This window comes from Stylophora pistillata, chromosome 2 (genome assembly GCF_964205215.1).
Source record: "Stylophora pistillata chromosome 2, jaStyPist1.2, whole genome shotgun sequence".
In the NCBI taxonomy this organism is placed as follows: Eukaryota; Metazoa; Cnidaria; class Anthozoa; order Scleractinia; family Pocilloporidae; genus Stylophora; species Stylophora pistillata.
In genome coordinates, this window is record NC_142520.1 from 7,921,908 (window position 1) to 7,943,117 (window position 21,210).

Below are 21,210 nucleotides of genomic sequence, written 5' to 3' on the forward strand. Positions count from 1 at the left end.
TCAAACTGCTCCGTCATTACTTTAAGTTAATTTTTCGTCCCTTTTTTTCCAGAATGTATTTTCCTGAAAATTTTGAGAAACTCTAGGGGTAGTCTGAAAAAGGAGGTTGATTACGAAGCATTCTGTATTTACTATTAGTTACCAAACCGTCAATATTGGAGGAAAAAGCTAATCAGGAAAGTATTGTGAATTATAAGATGTGCGTGCTTAAACAAAACAAATTAATTATTGCTGTCCACCATATTCAGAGTGACTCTGTTCCACAAAGTAGAGCATTGACTATTCGTCATTGTGAATGAGGAAACGGAAGCGAAACGTTAATGTAGTGAAAATAAAGAACCCTCATACCTAGTGAAAGAAAAAAAGAAATATGTGCGTCGTGTGGTGCATGGCATAAACGGGGGCCATCTACATCTCTGCACCACCTGGTGGGTACCAATATTGATGAAAGAAAAGCTTCTATAACAGACCTGTTTCAAGCTGAGCTATAATTGTCTCGAGGCGACACGTTTGACGCTAGCACTCTAAAGAGACAAAGCTGATCGTCGTTGACTCGCTAAATGATTAAGAGTCCAATTGGTCAGTAATTAATATTAAAATTAAAATAAATACCTTCCGTCGCCGCTTAGTTAATATTCTTAGCCTAGAGCTACATACTTGCAAAAAATAGTATTATTACGCCTTGTTATTGTTTATCTCATGCCAGCCTATTGAAAGAGTTATGAAAATTGCAATGAAACAGTTTCTTGATCTGCTTATTCCATACGTGTTATATTTGTGCTGTACTTCAAAACAGGTGTAAAGTACTTATTGTGACTAAATTTGGGGGGAAAGACCCGACGTCAATAATCTGAATGACAGTCGATTACCCGCATAACATGCCAGCAATAAGCGACTGGTTGTGGCACAAAACAACACGAAGAAAGACAAATTTTTAAATAGCTCTAAATAGAGGACGCCCACAGTCTTATAATCATAACGCTAGGAAAGGGAATTTTGAGCTAATCTACAGCTAATAGTAATTTATAAAAGGCTTTGGTTGAGAGTGATGCTGAAAAAAATCCTGACCCACACATCGTTGGAAAAATGATCATGGCTGATTGTAAAATGTGGGTAACACTCCTGTTATCAATGACTCTATTGAGTGAGTACCAACATTCTTCTTAGAAGATTTAATTTCGTAGAGTATGTCTTACAAGTATAATCCTAGGAGTAGAATATATGGGTTTCAGTATAATCTTGGAAAAAAAGTAATAAAGTGGAAACTGAAACCGCTAAAGCCTAGAATGGTTCTAGATTAGGGTGTCTTTTGTTAAAGCCAACCTCATCAGCTTCTATAAGGAAGTCAGGAATAAAATAAAAGAAACAGCATTTCAAGGGATTTACTTAAAGAAGCGAGTTAAGCAACGCATAATGATCTCTAAGCTAGAAACCCGATTTAACTCGCGCCAACATGTCGATGACGATGGTTTAATTTTAGCCTGATTTTGAAGTTAGAGATATGCAAATTATAAAACAAGTTAATGGATCATGAATGACGCTAAACTCTCCCAGCTCTTGCCTCTCGCAAATTAGAGAACTTATTGGCCTAGTTAACAACAAAATTTTAAGTCTTTTTTTGAGAAGGGTGTGTCGGCTTCCTTTTTCTCCTTTCCACTTTTTATTTGAATCTTGTATATTTACATTATCATTGTTTTATTCCATGCCTTCTGTTGAGTTAATAATAGGGGACAAACCAACGCCGTTATCGGAAATACTTTTTACACTCAGGAATATGATAAAGTATCCCACAGTGCCTTGTTACATAGGGTAGTTATGCCAACTTGCAGTTACCTTTTAATCATAGAAGGGTCACCTGTAAAGATCGAAGAGGGGATGATTTCTGGGCATACTGACAAAGTATAATTTATCTTTATAAACAAAGAAGTGCTGTAATGAACTAACAGCTGCATATCCTTGAAAGCAATAAAACCAAACCAAAACAAAACAAAGTAAAACATCGGTGCTAATGATACATTACCATTCAGAGCAAATACGGGATAACAAATTTTTCCCATCTAGAAAGCCATAAAGATGCTTTGAAGTTTTAGGTGTGTCTAAAACTAAGAATTAGTGACATCCATTAGCTTCACGCTAGTTGAATACTTGTTGGGGGTAGATGGTTTAATATCACACTTATTTTTAACTTATGCTTACACATTGCTTCATTAATAATCTATAAAGATTCTTCTTTAACAGTTATACTGAACCATATGGTGGCTTAGCCAAGATCTTACCCACTGAAATATAAATTACTTGCGAGGTAGGTCAAAGTTGACCATTATCGAAACGAGACTAATATCACGGTTGACGCCGGACATCCCTGGACATTTATTTTCTCATCATTGACTGTGTTTTGTATATTTTTTGGTCGTCCTGATAGTTTATTTTTGTTGTTTGGTTCGCTTATTTCGATCGTCTCGTTTGGTCGTATCGGTGGTTTCGCTTGTTTCTTTCCACTTTGCTTTTGCGAGTTTTAGTACATTTCATTCAACTTGGCTGTTAATGGTTGTCCAAAACCCATTTTTTTATTCTTGGTCGAAAGGTCTAGTTAAGTGTGAGTGTGTAAACACGTTTGACTCGCGTGTATTTGTCAGGAATAATTTCAACCAGGGGAAGGGTTGCCAGGGAGACTTCTCAAAATCCGTGAAAACTGCGACTCGGGTTTGTCTGCCGTCATTGCATTTAGATAAGGCTTTGAGAACACGGAAAAATACTTCTTTATACAAATGCAAGGTGAGCAAGGCTTAGAAGCATTTGCAATTTTTTTGCCCACAAAATCATTTGAACTTATCTGAATTTTCTCGTTAGGAAACATTAATGAAGCTCTAAGAATTCCCGATGGCAACTTTTATTCAGTCAAGATGTGCTTACTGGACTGTCATTATTCAAAGATTATCGATCTTTCTTTCTTTTTCTCAGAATATTGACTTGAAAATTTCAGAAACCCTTAGGGTCTGAAACATGTTTTTTTAATGCGAAAACATTTTCTATCAGCTATTAGTTAATAACCCGTAATTTTAAAGGAAACGGCCAATCAGAAAACTATTTTGAACTACCAGGCGTGTGTTTTAGAATCAAAAATTATCACTGTCACCATAATATGCACGATTCGTATCCACAAAGTATGGAAATGGGACTTCGTCGTTGTGAATGTAGGAATAAAATATTGTTATGAAAATAACAAATGAAAGACGCCAAAATTTCGAGTAGCTTTTATATATATAAAAAAAGAAAAACGGCTAATCAAACAACATTTCTTAAATTCTTATCCCCGCTATTCACGAAAACGAAATAAAGCTATGTGTATCATCGAAAATACTTGTGCACGAAACAATCAGGGGCGCTATGTCTATACACTTAACGGGTATCAATGAATTCATAAAAGGGAAAAAATAATCTCAGATAGATCTGTTACAAACATTTTAGTCTAATGGCGTAATGATCTCGAGCCAAAACATTTGGTCCCTAAAAAGTAAAGTCACCGTTAACTTGCTAAATAAACATAAAATACTAGTCAGTAATTAATACCTAGATCAGCGTGAATACTCAGTTTCTGTTTTCCGCATTTTAACCTCTAGCCTCGGGCTACATCATTGAGAAAAAAAAATCTCGTTTTCGCTTTATCATCATACATCCCCCGTATCCCACGTTATTATATTAAAAGAGTTGGAAAATCTGTTACGGAATAGTTTCTTCCCAGTTTTATTTGTTTTATTTCAATTTTAAACGGCTACAAAAGGCATACTGCGTCTTATTTTCGCAGAAACAAATGACGTCAATCGTTTACATGACAATCACTTTCCCGTATAAAATGCTTGCAATTGCAATAAACAGCTGTTTCTAGCTCAAAACAACACTTGGTGTGAGGCCTGGGAAAGATTTCCAAAAGATAACAATCAACGAAGCCTTCTTCAGTGATACTGACAAGGTAAATTTGTGGCGAATCAAATGCTACAGCAAATTTGCTAATGATTTGCATCAGTCTGGCTTAAAAAATCATTAAAAGGGAGTGCAATTTCTTGACTTTTAGAGCAGAAATAGGAGAGACGAGGTTTACCTCTCTCCCAACCCTCACCCCCTCCCCACCCCTCCCCCTTTATATACGGTAGCTTAATTTAAAAAGAGTATGTGAGTTACGCTTTGAGAGCAAGACGAACAATTTGCTGTAAATGACATACAGCAAAAGAGCTCTCTTCGAATTGAAACGTCACAACTTGACGTTTGCCGTTCGCAGTAATAGAGGAAAAATCTCAATCTTATGAATTTTACCGCCTTGATTTATATGCAGTTGTTATTAAAGAAATCCAAGGACCAGGAATTTTTGCCGCTAGAAACCTTTTAGGAGTCATTTAAGTTGACATGTTATGATCGACCATTTTACACTTCAGCGGGCTAAAGAGTTCAGTTCCAAACACGTTTTTGTTAATAACCAGCTTGCGTTTCAACATTATTCCAAATTTTCCCAAGGATACAATAGTTAAAATAGTAATGCGTAGTTTGAGATAATATATAGATTTAGCAAAGCCTTAAAGCGGAGCCCCCAAGTTCGTAATATTAGCGATAACATAGATGTACATTTGCCAAGACTCGCCTGAGTCACCCCTCCCTTACGCACGTACGTACGTACGCTCGGTCAGTCACGTGACAACCAAACGAATAGAGGTTCACATATTCCACGCGAAGCGCGCGTGGTAGCCCCGTTAAAAAAGAGAAGGAAATTGAAAGAAACTACCCTCGAAGGCCAAGTACTGCATCCTAAATGCAAAACGGTATTTTATTATGTGATCACGGACGAAAAAAAAATATCGGTGTTCCGAAGGTTCTTATAAAGGAAATCGCTTTGATCCATTCTTTACTCGTAAAAAACGATAGGAAAAGTGATAGAGCTTTCTGATTTCACGATGGCAATCTTTGTTTCACAAAATTGTTCAAACTGCTCCTTCATTATTTTAAGTTAATTTTTCGTTACTTTTTTTACCATAATGTATTTTCCTGAAAATTTTGAGAAACCCTAAGGGTGGTCTGAAACAGGAGGTTGATTACGAAGCACTTCGTATATGCTATTAGTTACCAAACCGTAAATATTGAAGAAAAAAGCTAATCAGAAAGTATTGTGAATTATAAGAAGTGCGTGCTTAAACAAAACAAATTAATTATTGCTGTCCACCATATTCTGCGTGAATCTGATCCACAAAGTATAGCATTGACTATTCGTCATCGGGAATGAGGAAAAGGAAAAGAAACGTTAATGTAGTGGAAATAAATAACCTTCATACCTAGTGAAAGAAAAAAAGAAATATATGAATCATGTAGTGCATGGCATAAACAGGGGTCATCTACATCTCTGCACCACCTAGTGGGTACCAATATTGACGAAATAAAAGCTTCTATAACAGACCTTTTTTAAGCTGAGTTATAATTGTCTCGAGGCGACACGTTTGACGCTAGCACTTTAAAGAGACAAAGCTGATCGTCGTTGACTCGCTAAATGATTAAGAGTCCAATTAGTCAGTGATTAATATTGAAATTAAAATAAATACCTTCCGTCGACGCTTAGTTAATATCCTTAGCCTAGAGCTATATACCTGCAAAAAATAGTATTTTTACGCCTTGTCATTGTTTATCTCAAGCTAGCCTATTGAAAGAGTTACGAGAATTGCAATGAAACAGTTTCTTGATCTGCTTATTCCGTACATGTTATATTTGTGCTGTAGTTCAAAACAGGTGTAAAATACATGTTGTGACTAAATTTGGAGGGAAAGAGCCCACGTCAATAATTTGAGTGACAGTCAATTACCCGCATAACATGCCAGCAATAAGCGAATGACTGTGGCACAAAACAACACGAAGAAAGACAGATTTTTAGAATAGCTCTAAGTAGAGGACGCCTCGTAATTATAACGCTAGGAAGGGAATTTTGAGCTAATTTACAGTTAATACCAATTTGTAAAAAGCTTGCCTTTGGTTGAGTGTGTTGCTAAAAAAAAACCTGACCCACTCATCGATGGAAAAATGATCATGGCTTATTGTAAAATGTGGAGAACACTCCTGTTATCAATAACTCTGTTGAGTGAGTACCAAAATTCTTCTTAGAAGATTTAATTTCGTAGAGTATGTCTTACAAGTATACTCCAAGGAGTAGAATCTATGGGTTTCAGTATAATCTTGGAAAAAAATAATAAAGCGTAACTGAGACCGCTAGAGCTTGGAATAGTTCTAGATTAGGATGCTTTTTGTTAGAGCCGACCTCATCAGCTTCTATAAGGAAGCCAGGAATAAAATAAAAAAAAACAGCATTTCAAGGTATTTACATAGAGAAGCGAGTTAAGCAACGTATAATGACTATTTTCAACGACTGACTCTGGAAAGCTGGTTTACTAACTTAGAACAGACTCCCCTAAACAGATGTCAACAACTACCCGCCCCATACAAACGACTCATTCACGACATAAACATCACAAGCGACCGAAAAAGAACAACCTAGCTTTACCGACAGACCGAAACAGACCAATCACGAACGACGTAGGTCACTTGAGTCTTACAGCCAATAACATCACGGCAAAACCAACCGATCATTTCACACGAACTGGAATAAGAACATTCTACTGACAACAATCACTCACTTGACTCTGATGATGACTTCCGCACAGGTTGTCGAAACGTCAGTCACTCCCACCGACAACAGTCCTTCTCAGGACTACACTCACCCGGACGATCAGACTACACCTTCACGTATAATGATCTATAGGCTAAAAACCCGATTTAACTCGCGCTAACATGTAAATGACGATGGTGTAATTTTACCCTCATTTTAAAGTTAGAGATATGCAAATTCTAGAACAAAGTTAATGGATGGATGACACTAAGCTCTCCCAGCTCTTGCCTGTCGCAAATTACGGTACTCATTAGCCTAGTTAACAACAGAATTTTAAGTCTTTTTTTAGAAGGGTTTGTCGGCTTCCGTTATTTCCTTTCCACTTTTTATTTGAGTCTTAAATATTTACAATACCATTGTTTGATTCCATGCATTCTGTTGAATCAATGATAGGGGACAAAACCAACGCCGTTATCCGGAAATACTTTTTACACTCAGGAATACGATAACGTATCCCTTAGTGCTTGGCTACATAGCGTAGTTATGTCAACTTGCAGTTACCCTTTCATCATATCATAGAAGGGCCACCAGTAAAGATCGAAGAGGGGATGATTTCTGGGCATACTGACAAAGTATAATTTATCTTTATAAACAAACAAGTGCATTAATCAACTAAAAGCTGCATATCCTTGAAAGCAAGAAAACTAAAACAAAACAAAGCAAAACATCGGTGCTAATGATACATTACCATACAGAGTAAATACGGGCTAGAAAATTTTGCCTATATAGAAAGTTATAAAGGTGCTTTGAAGTTTTAGGTGTCTATAAAACTAAAAATTGGTGACATCCATGAGCTTCACGCTAGTTGAATACTTGTACGAGGTAAATGTTTTAATATCACACGTACTTTTAACTTATACTCACACATTGCTACAATAATCTATAAAGATTTTTGTTTAACAGTGATATAAAGCCATATGGTGGATTAGCCAAGATCTTACCCACCTGTCTATTTATCTCTAGTTCTTACCAACCAAGCGGGAGGTCTGTATGGGAAAATCTTGACCGAGGTCGCCAGCACAGACCTCACTGCGTTCGGTCTGTACCAGCGACCGAGGTTAAGATTCTCCCATACAGACCGACCTAGCTCGGTTAATAAGATGTTTATTATATGGCTGTGTCTTATATGCCAATTTTTTATATCCTTTGTACCTTTTTCTTCTAGACCGGTCTAGATGCTGGTCTAGATGGGAAAATCTAGACTGCTTTCAATATTGATTTCAGCCAATCAAATTCGTGGATTCAGTAGTTCCCAGTCATTGTGAGACACAGCCATATAATAATAGCTATTAATTTTTGAACACTACCCTGCCTATAATCAATAATAGTAGTTTATTTTTCAGGCGTTGTTCTAGGTGATAATATTTGCGGTCCCAATGTAACTCCATGCACAAGGACATGCAACAGTGGTAGTTGTAGTTGTAACTTGAAATGTAGTGCACTTATTTGGCTTCCAACATGCAGCGCCGAAACATGTAATCTGGAATGCAGCATGGGAAATTGTAGTCAGCAGTGCGAAGAACATCTAAACGTTTGTAGTATGCATTGTTATGCTGTTCAGTGTGCACAGACGTGCGACGCTGCCATATGTCACATGACTAGAGCTTGGCCAATAAGTTTTCAGAATAAGCTACAATGCTCCGGGAATGAACAATGCTGTAATAGCTTCATGTCGTTAGGAAACTTTTATACTGACTGTGGCGTGGGTAAACGCTGCCCGTGCACTAAATTTTCCAAAGGCCAACGCAGCACTTCAAATTTTATTACATCTACCACGGCTACAACAATTCAAGTTTTCGCAACTCAAAGCTCAACGGTGCAGGGAACAAAAAATTCTCAAGCTTACAGTGAGTACAATTAACAAATTAAATTCTTAAAGGTTTTTTGTTCGTTTTTTCCCGATTGGATACTTGATATATTGTGTAAGAAATACAATATCCAAATATCTCACTTTTCGAATTCTTCGCGCTTTATCGTGGCTCTGCAATCTTTTTTCTTAATTTCGTTGTTTTAATGAACTTTTATTTCAACATTTAGCTCCTTTGCAAACACCGTCACCGTCCTTTCTCACACCATTACCTTTATCATCATTACTGTTGTCTTCCTCGACATCATCATCATCCTTATCATCATCATCGTCATCCTTATCATCATCGTCAACGGCAGCACCATCACCATCTTCACCGGTACCATCGTGGTCTTCATCATCGCTCACTAAGACATCTCCGTCATCGACTTTACAAGTAATTAAGAATGTGGTATGTATTATAATTTTTCTTATTCTTGTAGCTATAACTCTCATGCTCTATGGCGTTTATCAATTCAGGATTCGACACGATTCTAACATGTCTTCCAGATACCAGTTGAGCGCTACTATCAAGTGAGCTACGAGGCCACACGTTGGGAGTGGGCCAAATTTTAGAGAGCTTTTCATTCCTGTAGAGGAATCTTATTGAAATTGCTACTGTCTTTCTTCGCCACAGGCAAATGATTCTGTTTCTAAAATTAATGGAATAGACATCAGGAGAAACAGTTCTTTAAAGGTAGGAACTTACTAATTACTTATCTATCATGATCATGATTAAATAAATAGTTGATATGGCATTTGCAATATTTAGGGATATGACGAAAGCTATTTGTAAGTTTTATAAGTGTTCAGATAAGGGAGAAAGACTAAATAAAGCGCGTTAGATATGGATAGCTGTTCTAAAGAATAGCAGCGCCCCTTTATTGAAAGAACGGCGGTGGAAAAAATGAAGTATAACCCGTTAATCTTTTTAAAATGGAGTCCTCAAGTCTCGGATGAAATTTGCTCTTACCTCGCCTATAGGTTTTAATCAGTCCGAATTGGAATTAATCCTAATTACATGCAATTTCGCCTTTGAGAATTCTTACGATATCGATGTGTGATTTATATCCCCTTATGTTGACATAATTGGATGGTAAAGTTCTAAAATTCAAAGTACCACGGATAAGTTGAGAAAAAATACATGGCAACGGATAGAAATGCTATTTCTCCTTGAGTGCTACATTCGATACTTACTTGAGAGCAAGAAAAGGAACTCCATATCCACGAGCAAATTTAGTTAGTCAATTGGTCAGATGGTCACTAAAAAGAGCTACCTTTTCCCTTCGACTACTGGAAAATATGTATGGTCACTGTTTGTGACCAGTATGAATCTCGTGGTGGTTTTAGCAGTCACGATTCGAGAAAATCTCGATAAACAACTTGATATTGGGAATGTTTGATCGCCTTGCCATTCATTCATGATCTCTTCAAATGGTGTGAAATTCTAGTGAAGTATCAGCAGCTGATTTTTCATATGAAACGTGCGTAAAAAACAAGACAATAATTTTACACTGTACAATTACGGCTTTTCTCAGGGCTGACAATCGTATCACATATCAAGAACTGCATTTTACATAATTAAGAGTATTATAAATCTTGTCATTAAAGGAGGCTGTACGGGTATTTGAAGTCTTCACCGATCGTTTACTGAACATCACAAAACCCCATAGAGGCCAACTAAGTAACAGAGAAGAAGAAAAAATACGAGAATTTATTTTTGAAGTGGCAATCTCCCTCGAGGAGTTTGCTCTAAATTATGGTAAACACCATCTGAGTCAGACGAAGCCATCCACGAAGACCACAAGCCAAAAAATGGGTGAGCTAAAAACATCCTCTCTTTAGAAATGTTGATATTTTCCTAATTTTTCAATCACGGTCTGACAAAGTGACGAACAAGATGGTCAATATGCTGTCAAGCCTAAAGAAATAATAAAAGTGACGTTTTGAAAGGCTTATGGGAGTAGTATTGAGTGCATTAAACTTGTTGGTCTCTTGTCTCTCGGGTTGATGCAATTAGTTGCAAGAAGAAGGTTAAAAACTAAATTGAAGGAAACGTATATTCTCTGAGTTAATACGTTTGTTCCAGTTTCCGCTGTTTGAGTATTCCATCCCCTTAATATTTTATATATCTTTATGATTACAATACAATATTAATTTGATTGCGTCAAATGAATCAGAATCGCGTTTAAGGAATCGAAGTGTGGTACTGCCAATGTACCTACAAAATAATGATTATAATTGATAATGATAATAATAATAATAATAATAACAATAATTATCATTACAATATTAATAAAATCCTCACACGCTATTGTAGTTTCACAATTCCAATCATCACCTAACAGCTGATATTCGCCTTCTTCCGTCAGTTATGGGTATTCAAAGAGGCTACCGCCAAAATGCTACTGACTTCTTTCTCAAGGAAGAAAAATGGCAAGCCAGCATTAATATTTCCTCTGAGGATTTTTCTGAAAATGGTTTGTGTCAAACCCATATTGAACTCTAGATAGTAAAAATAGATTTTTGTTTTGGATTTTGTTAAATCTCATTTTAATGTGTTAAATACGTTGAAAAACTTGGTCCATTAATAGTAAATTGAACGGGATACTCTTCTGTGTTTTAGAATTTACATTGATGTTTATTATCAGCTTAATTTTTATCAAACATTTAAAATTATAAAATAGCTTAGCAACTAGAAGTGCCCTGATCGGTCAAAAACTCGTCGTTTATTGCACCAGTAAACCAATCAAAAAATGAATTTTATCTTCTAAAAATATTTACAAAACATTTGATGCATGTTGTTCGCGTTAAGCCAGTGATTTGGGATAAGTATTTAACTGAGCTAGCCCCTATGGGGTCGCCAGGAGAATTTCAAACTGACCGATTGTAGTTCATTTTAGGGTCAGTGGTTGTTGGGTGCATGTACAAGGATCTCCATGAATTACTGTTGAGAAATAAATCCATCAGGGATGAAACTGGCAATTCAAGGTGACTTTAAACGATTAATCACTTGAGAAATTATTCATGTTTTACATGTATAGAATGCATGATAGGCTGTATGGGCCATCTACCGCCTTGGCGAAATAAACACAACAACTCGTATGCGTCTTTGTAATGTAATAATAACTACGAACATTTACAGACATCTATCTAACGATCGGAAGTTAATTGCTTCTTCAAAACCGACTAAAAAACTACTAACGCACATGGTATGGCAAACTGCGTCATCGATACATGTCAGCGGCACTTATGATACGACCATACGTAAACTTAACCAATCGTATATAGGCGTTGCCGTTGGAAATTAAGCTAATGAAAATAGATGAAGCCTAATAAAAAGTACCTGCCATTTCTAGTTTCATATGTCTTTAATCCGACTATAATAAATCAATTTGCCAACAAGTGTCGGCGACCCAAGTCCAATTTTAGCACACTTAGGACAGTTCTCGAACGGTTACGTTAAAAATAACGAGAATTCAATCTTCGTTCTCACTGTAGAATAATGAAAAATGTAAAGGAAAGGAAACATTTCTCTGTTATAAAGCTTAAAGTCATGCATTGGTTTGCAAAGCTTGATAGGATTCTGGGCTATACCATACCTGGATGATTTTGAAAACAACATTTCTCTACAGGTACATTAACACTAGAATAATAACGGCAGCCATGGATCCCAAGCCTGAACAATTACGACAAGATGCCATATTAAAGTTCAGAAACCTGAAGGTAACAGCGTGAACACCCAAAAGATACTTTGGTTCCACTGTGTTGTTTTTGGGTCAAGCTCAAAGAAATACATATAAAATCTCTTTTCAGGTCGTTGACGAAGAAAAACGTTGCGTGTTTTGGAGTGGCTCCAAAAAAAGGTAGAAACATAAGCATTGATAAAAAATACTTTGGAACTCTATTTTCTTTTTGAACACAGAATTAAATTGGAAATTATTGGTCAAACGGTTATTTGTGATTGGGGTAGTCCTGAATTTCAGATTACAATGTCGGTAATGATTCTCGGAGATGAAGTCTGACCTATCAGTTTTCTCGCACTAGACAAGATATTCAACCGGCCAAAATCTCTTCATACGACTATAACTTTTCCTGGCCGCCATTTAGTATTGCACTGGTGCCACTGAGTTCAACGGGCTTAGCTCCTATAAATTGTGCGAGATTTTATTGTTTGTTATTGTTGTTTGATTTGTTCCCTTGCTGTGTTTTGTTTTTTTTTTGCTGTTTATTTATTGTTGTTGTTGTTTTTTTTTCACAAATGATAGGATATGCGAGCATTTTAAGAATCCTTTTAAAAATGTTTCGCAGTCTACCTCCAAAGTGTATCTAGTCATTATATCACTAGGAAGAAACTGATGGCTTTTTGCTGTGAAATACCAAAACGCTATGATTGTTGTTTGAATCCCGATGAATTTTATTTGTTTTCCATTTAAAATTATTATTCTTATTTGCAATAATGTACCACTTTTTTCTTTTTTTCAGTCCAGACGGGTTTTCAGAGGAGGGTTGTCATATGGATCTTTCTAAGAGCAACTCTGAAGAAACAGTTTGTGGCTGCAATCGTTTGACTCATTTTGCTGTCTTAGTTGACCTCAGCGGTAGCAACAAGGTAGCTTTTTTTTCTTGATTTTCTTTCAAATAGAGGTCTGTGTGGTTTATTCACTCAATTTGTGACCCTCTTTTTTCTTTCGACGCAGCTCACCGAAAAGGACGTAACTGTTCTGGAGATCATCACACACGTAGGATTAAGCCTGTCTATCATCGGAATGCTCTCGACAATTATTCTGTATTCTTTCCTCACGTAAGATCTGTCACCAAATAATCATGGAAGTAAATTCTCAAATGTCTTTCAAGACGTTTCGTATAAACCAGGTCAATGCATGCGCAGTGTTCATGCTGAAAATAGATCAAATTTTCCTAACTACGTAGAGTATGTGTCGGGCGCCAGCATTCATCATCAGCAATTGTCCAAGTTTTTTCTCCCTTCAATCGTCCCCATGCTGGTTCTTTATTTTTTTTGAACTTCACATTTACATCAGTCAAGAGGAGATAAAGAGCATCTGTCGGATAATCATTGATTTTTTTTTTTTGCTTGGCTTTACTATTCGTGTGTTTAACTAAACTCTCTTGCTTTCTGTCATGTCATGTACCTTACAAATCTTTTTAATTTTATCAGAGATGTTCGTCAACCTCTGTCTCAAATACGCTTAAGTCTCGCTGTGTCCCTCGGAGCTGGACAAATCATCTTCATGGCTGGGATAAACGCCACAAAGAACAAGGTGAGGGGTTTCTCACCATTCGCGGAATAAACACAGACATAAATTTCGAAACTAACGTGAAAAAGATATAGGAAATTGCAGCTATTTTCTTCCCATTTTTTTGTTTGTTTGTTTTTGTTGCAGGCTGTTTGTGTCACAGTAGCAGTTCTAATGCAATATTTCTTAATGGCCGCTTTCTGCTGGATGCTGGTGGAGGGAATTTATCTCTACCTGTTTGTTGTGAAAGTTTACAACATCAACACCAAGATGCACATGTATCACGTCATGTCATGGGGTATTTTTCTTTTACAATTGAAACTATCATACACTGTTGTGAATCATTTCATTCACTCATGCATCATTTTGATTCCATTATTTGGTTTGAAATTTCGTGATAGGCTTTCCCATCGTTATGGTAGCCATTTCATTGAGCATCTCTGCTGGAAAAGAAGGATTACAGAGCTATACCAGTGATAAATAGTAAGAAGGCTATTTTTACTTCCACTGCTCTTCCTTTTTGTAAAAGGCTTTTTTAAGTTCTTTCCTCTTCGCTTTTCCTCCTTTTGTCAATCTCAGTCTTTCAGTTTTCGAGGCTTTTTTCGCTCTATTTTGAACATTTTCCTCCCTTTTATCGTTCAGTACATTAATGTGCCCTCTTCATACTACCTATAACCTTTATCCTTCAGGCCAGCCTTCAACCTAGAGTCTCTATCAATGTTACTTTCAATATACAAAACTGATCGGTGATATTGTGAAATTGAAATCCAGAAGGACTCTATTTTTTATTTCTCTGTGTCTCTCTTTCTGTTTCCCATTTGTTTTTGTAGCTGTTGGATGTCCTCAGCTAACAGTTTGATTTGGATATTTGTCACATTTGTGATTACCATTGAAGTTGTAAGTCTCTGATTTGCATCACTTTCTTTTGACATTACTATTTGGGAATTTAGTTTAACGCTTGGATCACTTTCTTTTGACATTATTCTTTGGGATTCTAGTTTAACGTTTGATGTGCCCAACAGACATACTTCAATACAAAATCATATTCATATCCTTCCTCTCTAAGGTCAACATTTTGATACTCATTCGAGTCGTAAGGGAGATAACCAGAATGCAGCCAACAGGAGATAAGCAAATCCAGCAAATACGGTGAGATAGATCTTCAAAATAATGATAAAAAGAAAGACAGTTTCTGCCAGAAATTTTTATCACAATTTTATCAAATCTTTAAATCATCCTTTTAATGATATTTGCCTCACTTCCTCATTTGTTAGCTAATGTTAGTAAAACATGATTATTTCTGATGACCAGAAATACTTTGAGAATGAGATGCAGTTAATAAACTTTTAAGAACACCCTGTCTTAAACTTTTGCCGTCGTTTAGACTTGGCATAAGAGCAAGCGCGGTGATGATTCCCCTGCTGGGTGTCACGTGGCTATTTGGTTTTTTGTCGCCGTTACACAAAGCTTTCGCTTACATTTTTACCATCCTCAACGCTACTCAGGTAAGTGTTTAATCCTCTTCTTTCGTGAATAATGTCGTGGATAATGTCTTTTCATGAGCTAAGTTGATAATGTGGCTCCAGTAATTGTAAATATTACAGAAGAATATAAAACTAAAAAGAACATAAACATAGTTTCTGCTTCACTCTCATAATTAAAGAATTTATTTACGTCATTGCACTAGCTCTGAGATATTTGAAACAGAAAAAAAAAGAAAAAAAACCAACACCTGTCACTTGCCTAAATTCAATCGCATATTGAGAAAAGAAGAGATTAACCTGGAAAATTTTTCCTCATTTAAGGGTTTCCTGATTTTTTTACTTCACTGTGTGCGAAACAGCCAGGTAAGTCTGATATAGAAAGAAAACATGTGGGTAATGAGATTTTAAAACTTGAATAGATATGCGTTTGTGCGTGTGTGTGTTGGGATGCTTTCTTTTTGTTTAATTTGTTTCTCTATCTGCAGATTAAAGAGCGATTCAACAGAAAAGTCAACACTGTTTTTCCATCTGTTAACAAAGGAAACTCCACAAAGAAGAGCTCACAGGCTAATCTGAGTGATATTGGAGATGCGAGGGCAGTTGAACTGGTTTCTTATCATTAATATGAACTGAAAAAACACTCAACCTAGGAAACGGGATTAGGACAGGTTGAGAACTAGACTAAATGTTTGTAGAGTGTCAGTTGTTATTGACAATTGTGCCAGGTAGTCTAATCTATATTAAGCCAGCTTTCTAGAGTCATCCGCCTTTAGCGTTGTCTAAGTTCTCAACTAGATGCCAATAGCTTCTCTTGATGGAAAATGAGTACCTCTAGCCTATCAAAGGCGTTAACGACATACAAACTCTTTAGAAAAGGGTATTATTGATATTTGCGTCAACGAGTCTAACCTATGATAGACCTGCTTTTTAGAGTCATCAGCCGCTAACGTTGTTTAAGCTCTTAAATAGATGCAAGCACCTTCTTTAGATGGAAAACACAGGGGCGGATCCAGGAGTTTTTGACTGGGGGGGTCCAAACTTTGGTTTAGAAAGGACTGTTGGACTCTTTAGAGGCAATCACTTCTCCCAAACACCCACCATACCGTGAATTTCTTCAGAAAAGGGGTTAGTTTATCATAATGAAATATTTTAGAGGCTGGTGGTTATTATTTATCGTTAGATTAAAGGGCAGTCGGTCCTTTACATAATAGTTTGTTCAATTCGCTCAATAGATATGATTGCCTTTCAAAGGAAACTAAATGTAGTAAGATGTTAGTAAATATAATATCATGTATTTGTTATACTCAGTTGCTTCTAAATAAGCTAAGATTAAATTTTCTGCAGTCAGTAATATGAACAAAATCACAGTTGTCTTATCAGGGTATGAGACAATTGACAATTGGTCTATACGTCAGCGTGCGTTCATCGAGATATGAAGCACGCAGGAAGATTGGAGCGCACGAAAGATGCCTAAGAGTGGCTAGAGGCGTAGCTGAGCGAAATTCTAGCTTCTTGAGTGCTCTCCAAACTTCCCGCGTGCTTCATATCTCGATGAACGCACAGCTGACGTATGAACCAATTGTTATAACATTTTCAACGCTGTAGTTCATAATGTATAATGGGCAGAAATTCCCTCTTTTATTACCCTCCAATGCGTTATTTATTTATTTTGTTTCGGAAAAGTATTTCGCTATGCTTCAGTGATCTTGTCTCAGATCGGTCAAAAACTGACAGGTGAATTCATGCGTGGAAATGAAGTTAGAATTGCGAAATGGGATGAAAGCGGCGTTGATTGTTTTGTATATGAGAACGATCCTTCGCAGTAAAGCACTATTTGAGCAATAGTGAAAATCAGACCTGAAAGAAAAAAAATTTCAGGCCTGTACGGGTCCAACTGGGAGCAGGCCATCAAATTAATTCGATATAAACCCGTAGATGATAAATCAAACAACAACAAACATATGAAACATATGTGTGAACTGCGGTTATGAGACGTATATGAGAACGATCCTTCGCAGTAAAGCACTATTTGAGCAATAGTGAAAATCAGACCTGAAAAAAATTTCAGGCCTGTACGGGCCTGAAATACGGGAGGGAGCCTGGGGCGAGTGAGAGTGGTCATATTCTAGCAAACTTGTCGTCGCGAACTCAGGACTTTTTTGAAATTTTAAAAAGAACGCGAGAGGGAGAAAGGATATTTTTACACTGCTAAAGAGATGGAGGAAATGGTCCTAAGGTAAGCATTGGTTTCTTCTGGTACATTGTTTTACCGGAGGGTGTTTGTTCCTACTTGCTGCTTCATAGTTTTCGGTTACGTAAGCTCGATAGATTTTCGCGTTCCTATTTTAATTGGTCATTTTTAGCCAAAAAAGGAACATAACTCTTAGGAAATGTTAAAATGGTTTGGACAAAAAAGACTGAGTAGAGGATGAGTAAAACTAACATTCCGGCACCAGAATTCAAGACAGTCACGCGTATGCATAGCTACCAGCTGACATTCATATTAGTGGGAATGGAAAAAAACAAAAGCAAATTTTCTCATCTTGCAAACAAATGGTAAGAAGAATAATGTTAACTATACTTATGTCCATTTTCCAAGACCATAATAGCTCAGCAGCATTTCATGGAACATGTGAAAGTGTGGTGGGATACTATAATTTTTTTGAAGCTAAATTTGTTATCCAATTTTGTGTTTCACTCATTCTATTCAGATAATTTTGTGAAACACAATCATACTGTGATATTTTTTATAGCAGAGGAATCTATTTTAAATCAAAATTGACTAAATGTTCACAAATGAATGAACGTTGGAGGTTTTTAAAGAAACTGTGGTGCTGTGTCAGTGGGGGTAGATTAATTAAGATGAAATTGTAAACTGGCCACCCTGAAGATTCAAAAAGCTGACGTTTTGAACATTAACCCTTTGTCAGAGTTAAGGGCCAATACTTGAAACTTCAGCTTTTTGACTCTCTACAGTACAGTGGCTAATTTATAATTTCAACTTAGTTGATATAACCAAATTAAATGTTGACTAGTAAGATTAACATGGACTTGACAATTAAGTTAAAAGAAATTAATTCTTATGAATTAATTTGATAGTTCAGAACAAATAAGATTCCTAAAATGTTAAATATTAACTTTGTAATAGATCCACCAAACTAATCAACTGTAAAAGCTATGACACAACTGCAACAGTTCACTTTTAACAAAATAATCAAGTGCTTGTTGAGCTGACCTTAATTTTCATATAGCCTGACCTAGCGCACTTTATTGACTGAAAGAAAAAACCTTAATTCTTATCTGCGATCATGACTAAAAAAAAAAAGCAAGACATTTTTGATATTAGTAACTGAATTGAATATTTTAATACCTATTAATTTAATAAATACAAGTTGATTTTACCATAGTAAATAATAAACTTAACATCAAATCTGCCATGTTTGTTGTTTAAGTTGAACCTGCTCTACATGAAATAAAATATCAAAATATCCACGGGTAAATTAAAATAAAGGTGTGACTAACTAGGGACATTTTTTTGGTTTGCATGCTTATGGATCATCTTCAAAATATGAACGAGTTTTAACTTCTTGCCACAATTTTTTATATATACATATATATGTATGTACTGTATAATGTAATTTTAACTTTGCCTACTCTTCAGTGCAAGGCAAGAATTAAGCCAAGGGGTCCCTACTCTAGATATTAAATCACTGTGCTCTCACCCAAGGAAGCCAATTTCACACCTTTCAGTAAAGTAAACATGGTTGTGGTTAAGGTTTATAGTTTCATAGAAGCCTAAATTTTTGCACTCTTTTAGAAGTCTTCTATATTGCATGTGCAACATCAACTATTAAATTCAAATCATAACTAGTTCCAGTATTCGATCTAGTTCATGTTTTTGTTTCATTTATTTGGAATATTCTATTCTGACACTAAATGAAATGGTTGTGGACTCTTACTGATGTAAAAACAGACTAAAAAACAAAGAAACAAACAAAAAGCAAGTTACCTCATATATATTAAGTACTTCCAAAGCAGCTGGCAATAATTAAAGAAAACCAAAAAAAAAAAAAAAATGTGCTTACTATCCTTAGATGAGGGCACAATATTAAGATGACTAGCATTTCAGATTACGTGGGTATGAGTACAATTTTAGTATGAGCCTACTTAGACATTTTGCATATGTTGATTTACTGATCGTTTGATGCTTCATTTGTTGTCTTTGTTCTTGTGTTTATGTTTTGTTATGAAACAAGGACAAAAGCTTAGTGTTTTTCAAGCAAAAGAGAATGGCAGTTGAACCTGAAAACATGATTTGAAGTTGAATCAGTTACTTGGGGTCAGAAAGCATGAAATGAAAAATATATTTTGCTGTTTTTTGACATCGTATATTCAAGATTGGTCTGTAATTTTTTAAAATAAGGATTCCACTTTATGATGAATTGTTTACCACAATAAACAACTAAAACCTTGAAAAGCATAAAGACTCTGACATACTGGTGATGGTTTGAATGATGTCAGTTCTTGGAAGTTTGAAGATCATAGTTTGACCCAGACCATTTGTTTTTCAAATGACCCAATATAAAATGTCATGCAATACATATGACCCACTTTGACTAAATTCTAAACTGAACACTTTTAGTTCCTTATAACACCAACCATATTTACATTAGGAACTGAAGTTTTGGGCTCTACACTTGTTGTTTATCATCAAAACAAAGAACATTTTTAACTTGTTGCTTTATAGCAGCCTCTATCGAACAAGTTTTGAAGGACTCTAGCCAGCCTCTACCATTTTTGATGACCATGAAAATATGTGAAATGTATGGGAAAGTGAAATTTTATTGCATTGTCCCAAGTTGTGTTTCTGGAAGTCTTTTAAATTACCCTAAGCAGTTTGATTGTGCATTTTTATATTTGGATCTGCTCTACATGAAATAAAATATGAAAACATCCACAGGTAAACAGAAACAAAGGTGTGGCTGACAAGGGTCCTTTTAAAGTCTTTTTAAACTTTTAACATTCTGGGTGATTTTCCACCATTGGCTTTTTTTTTTTGAGGTTGTTCTCCTGTCCTTCTTTTTCCTTTTCCTTTCATGTTTAACATGTTCGTTCCCCTCTTCATCTTTATGTTCCCTCTTTTTCTCTTCTTCTGTGTGCTCCCTCACTTCCTCTTCTTTCTTTTGCTCCTTTTTCTCTTCTACTTTCTTCTCCTCCTTGTTGATGTCTACACAACTTTCCTCTATTTCTTGTCCTTCTTCTGGGGAAAAAGTTATAATTTTAGACATTGTAGGCTGACCAGTAATTTTCTTTTTCTTGCTGTTGACTCACAATCATATATTTCTCTGATAATTATATTGTCACAGTTTGGAGGGAAATGCTTTATAGATTGCCAGGTTAAGTAGGGGCCTTAGTTAAAAGGGTCAGTAGGAAATTTCCATAATCCATGGTCTCCAGGTCAAGAATATACATTTCCATGTTCTTTCAATATCTTCTAATAGAGTCTAATCATTTTGTTCAACCTTCTGATTAAATTCTTTTGTAGCTCTAATGACATCCTTATGCCATGTTATCCTCTAAAATGCAGTAGGATGCCAGTGGATCAACTATCATCAGAGATGGCCACTTTTACCAACATTAAAATCAGTATCCTTACTGGTTGGTAAAATACTGGTTATTTTACTTATTAGATAATATGCTTCTCACCTGCTTGTGCAAAAATAATTCCAGATGTACCTGGTAGTGGTTCCTGAAACAAGATAAAAAGTAAAGGGAAGTATGCCATCCACAAGAGTCACGTGTAACTTACTTTTAACAACAAGGGACAATGGCAAAAACCAAGATGCCACTGCCTCAATCTCTTACTTTCCTTTATAACCATGACTATTATAACGTAGATATAGTATTATAAAATTAAATAGTCAC

The 21,210-nt window shown here is 36.0% G+C and overlaps 3 protein-coding genes across 18 annotated transcripts in view; 1 reads left to right on the forward strand and 2 right to left on the reverse strand.

Moving 5' to 3' along the window:
• LOC148736918 (uncharacterized) overlaps positions 1-21,210 on the reverse strand; it is a 700,731-nt gene that overhangs the window by 469,371 nt on the left and 210,150 nt on the right. The window lies entirely within an intron of this gene.
• Positions 7,279-21,210, forward strand: part of LOC111346140 (adhesion G protein-coupled receptor L4-like) — a 60,063-nt gene continuing 46,131 nt past the window's right edge. Inside the window, exons 1-18 of one of the 4 annotated variants that reach the window (XM_088750674.1) lie at positions 8,019-8,544; positions 8,735-8,955; positions 9,181-9,240; positions 10,155-10,362; positions 10,916-11,023; positions 11,447-11,534; positions 12,179-12,269; positions 12,360-12,409; positions 13,029-13,155; positions 13,244-13,347; positions 13,723-13,825; positions 13,949-14,099; positions 14,203-14,284; positions 14,632-14,698; positions 14,868-14,950; positions 15,186-15,306; positions 15,607-15,648; positions 15,771-16,579. In XM_088750674.1, the coding sequence (XP_088606800.1) occupies positions 8,190-8,544; positions 8,735-8,955; positions 9,181-9,240; positions 10,155-10,362; positions 10,916-11,023; positions 11,447-11,534; positions 12,179-12,269; positions 12,360-12,409; positions 13,029-13,155; positions 13,244-13,347; positions 13,723-13,825; positions 13,949-14,099; positions 14,203-14,284; positions 14,632-14,698; positions 14,868-14,950; positions 15,186-15,306; positions 15,607-15,648; positions 15,771-15,908 (2,199 nt within the window). In that variant the 5' untranslated portion in view covers positions 8,019-8,189 and the 3' untranslated portion in view covers positions 15,909-16,579. Of the gene's footprint in view, positions 8,545-8,734; positions 8,956-9,180; positions 9,241-10,154; positions 10,363-10,915; positions 11,024-11,446; positions 11,535-12,178; positions 12,270-12,359; positions 12,410-13,028; positions 13,156-13,243; positions 13,348-13,722; positions 13,826-13,948; positions 14,100-14,202; positions 14,285-14,631; positions 14,699-14,867; positions 14,951-15,185; positions 15,307-15,606; positions 15,649-15,770; positions 16,580-21,210 lie in introns of those variants that run through there. The other 3 variants (XM_088750676.1, XM_088750675.1, XM_088750677.1) reach the window with 3 other exon arrangements.
• On the reverse strand, positions 18,619-21,132 carry LOC148736942 (uncharacterized). 2 transcript variants are annotated; one of them, XM_088750770.1, is made up of 2 exons: positions 20,992-21,132; positions 18,619-20,542 (listed from the first exon to the last, which is right to left on the reverse strand). In XM_088750770.1, the coding sequence occupies exons 1-2, from the start codon at positions 21,068-21,070 to the stop codon at positions 20,283-20,285; spliced, it is 339 nt and encodes a 112-aa protein (XP_088606896.1). In that variant the 5' UTR covers positions 21,071-21,132; the 3' UTR covers positions 18,619-20,282. The 2 variants fall into 2 exon arrangements, with proteins under 2 accessions (XP_088606896.1, XP_088606895.1); XM_088750769.1 differs by having other exon boundaries at positions 18,619-20,545.

Bases quoted from the DNA above. Each gene is read 5' to 3' on its own strand.
- LOC148736942 (XM_088750769.1), bottom strand. From the start codon at position 21,070: ATGGCATACTTCCCTTTACTTTTTATCTTGTTTCAGGAACCACTACCA. The intron at 20,546-20,991 runs GTGAGAAGCATA...CTTTTTCCCCAG, and splicing joins AATTATTTTTGCACAAGCAG to AAGAAGGACAAGAAATAGAG.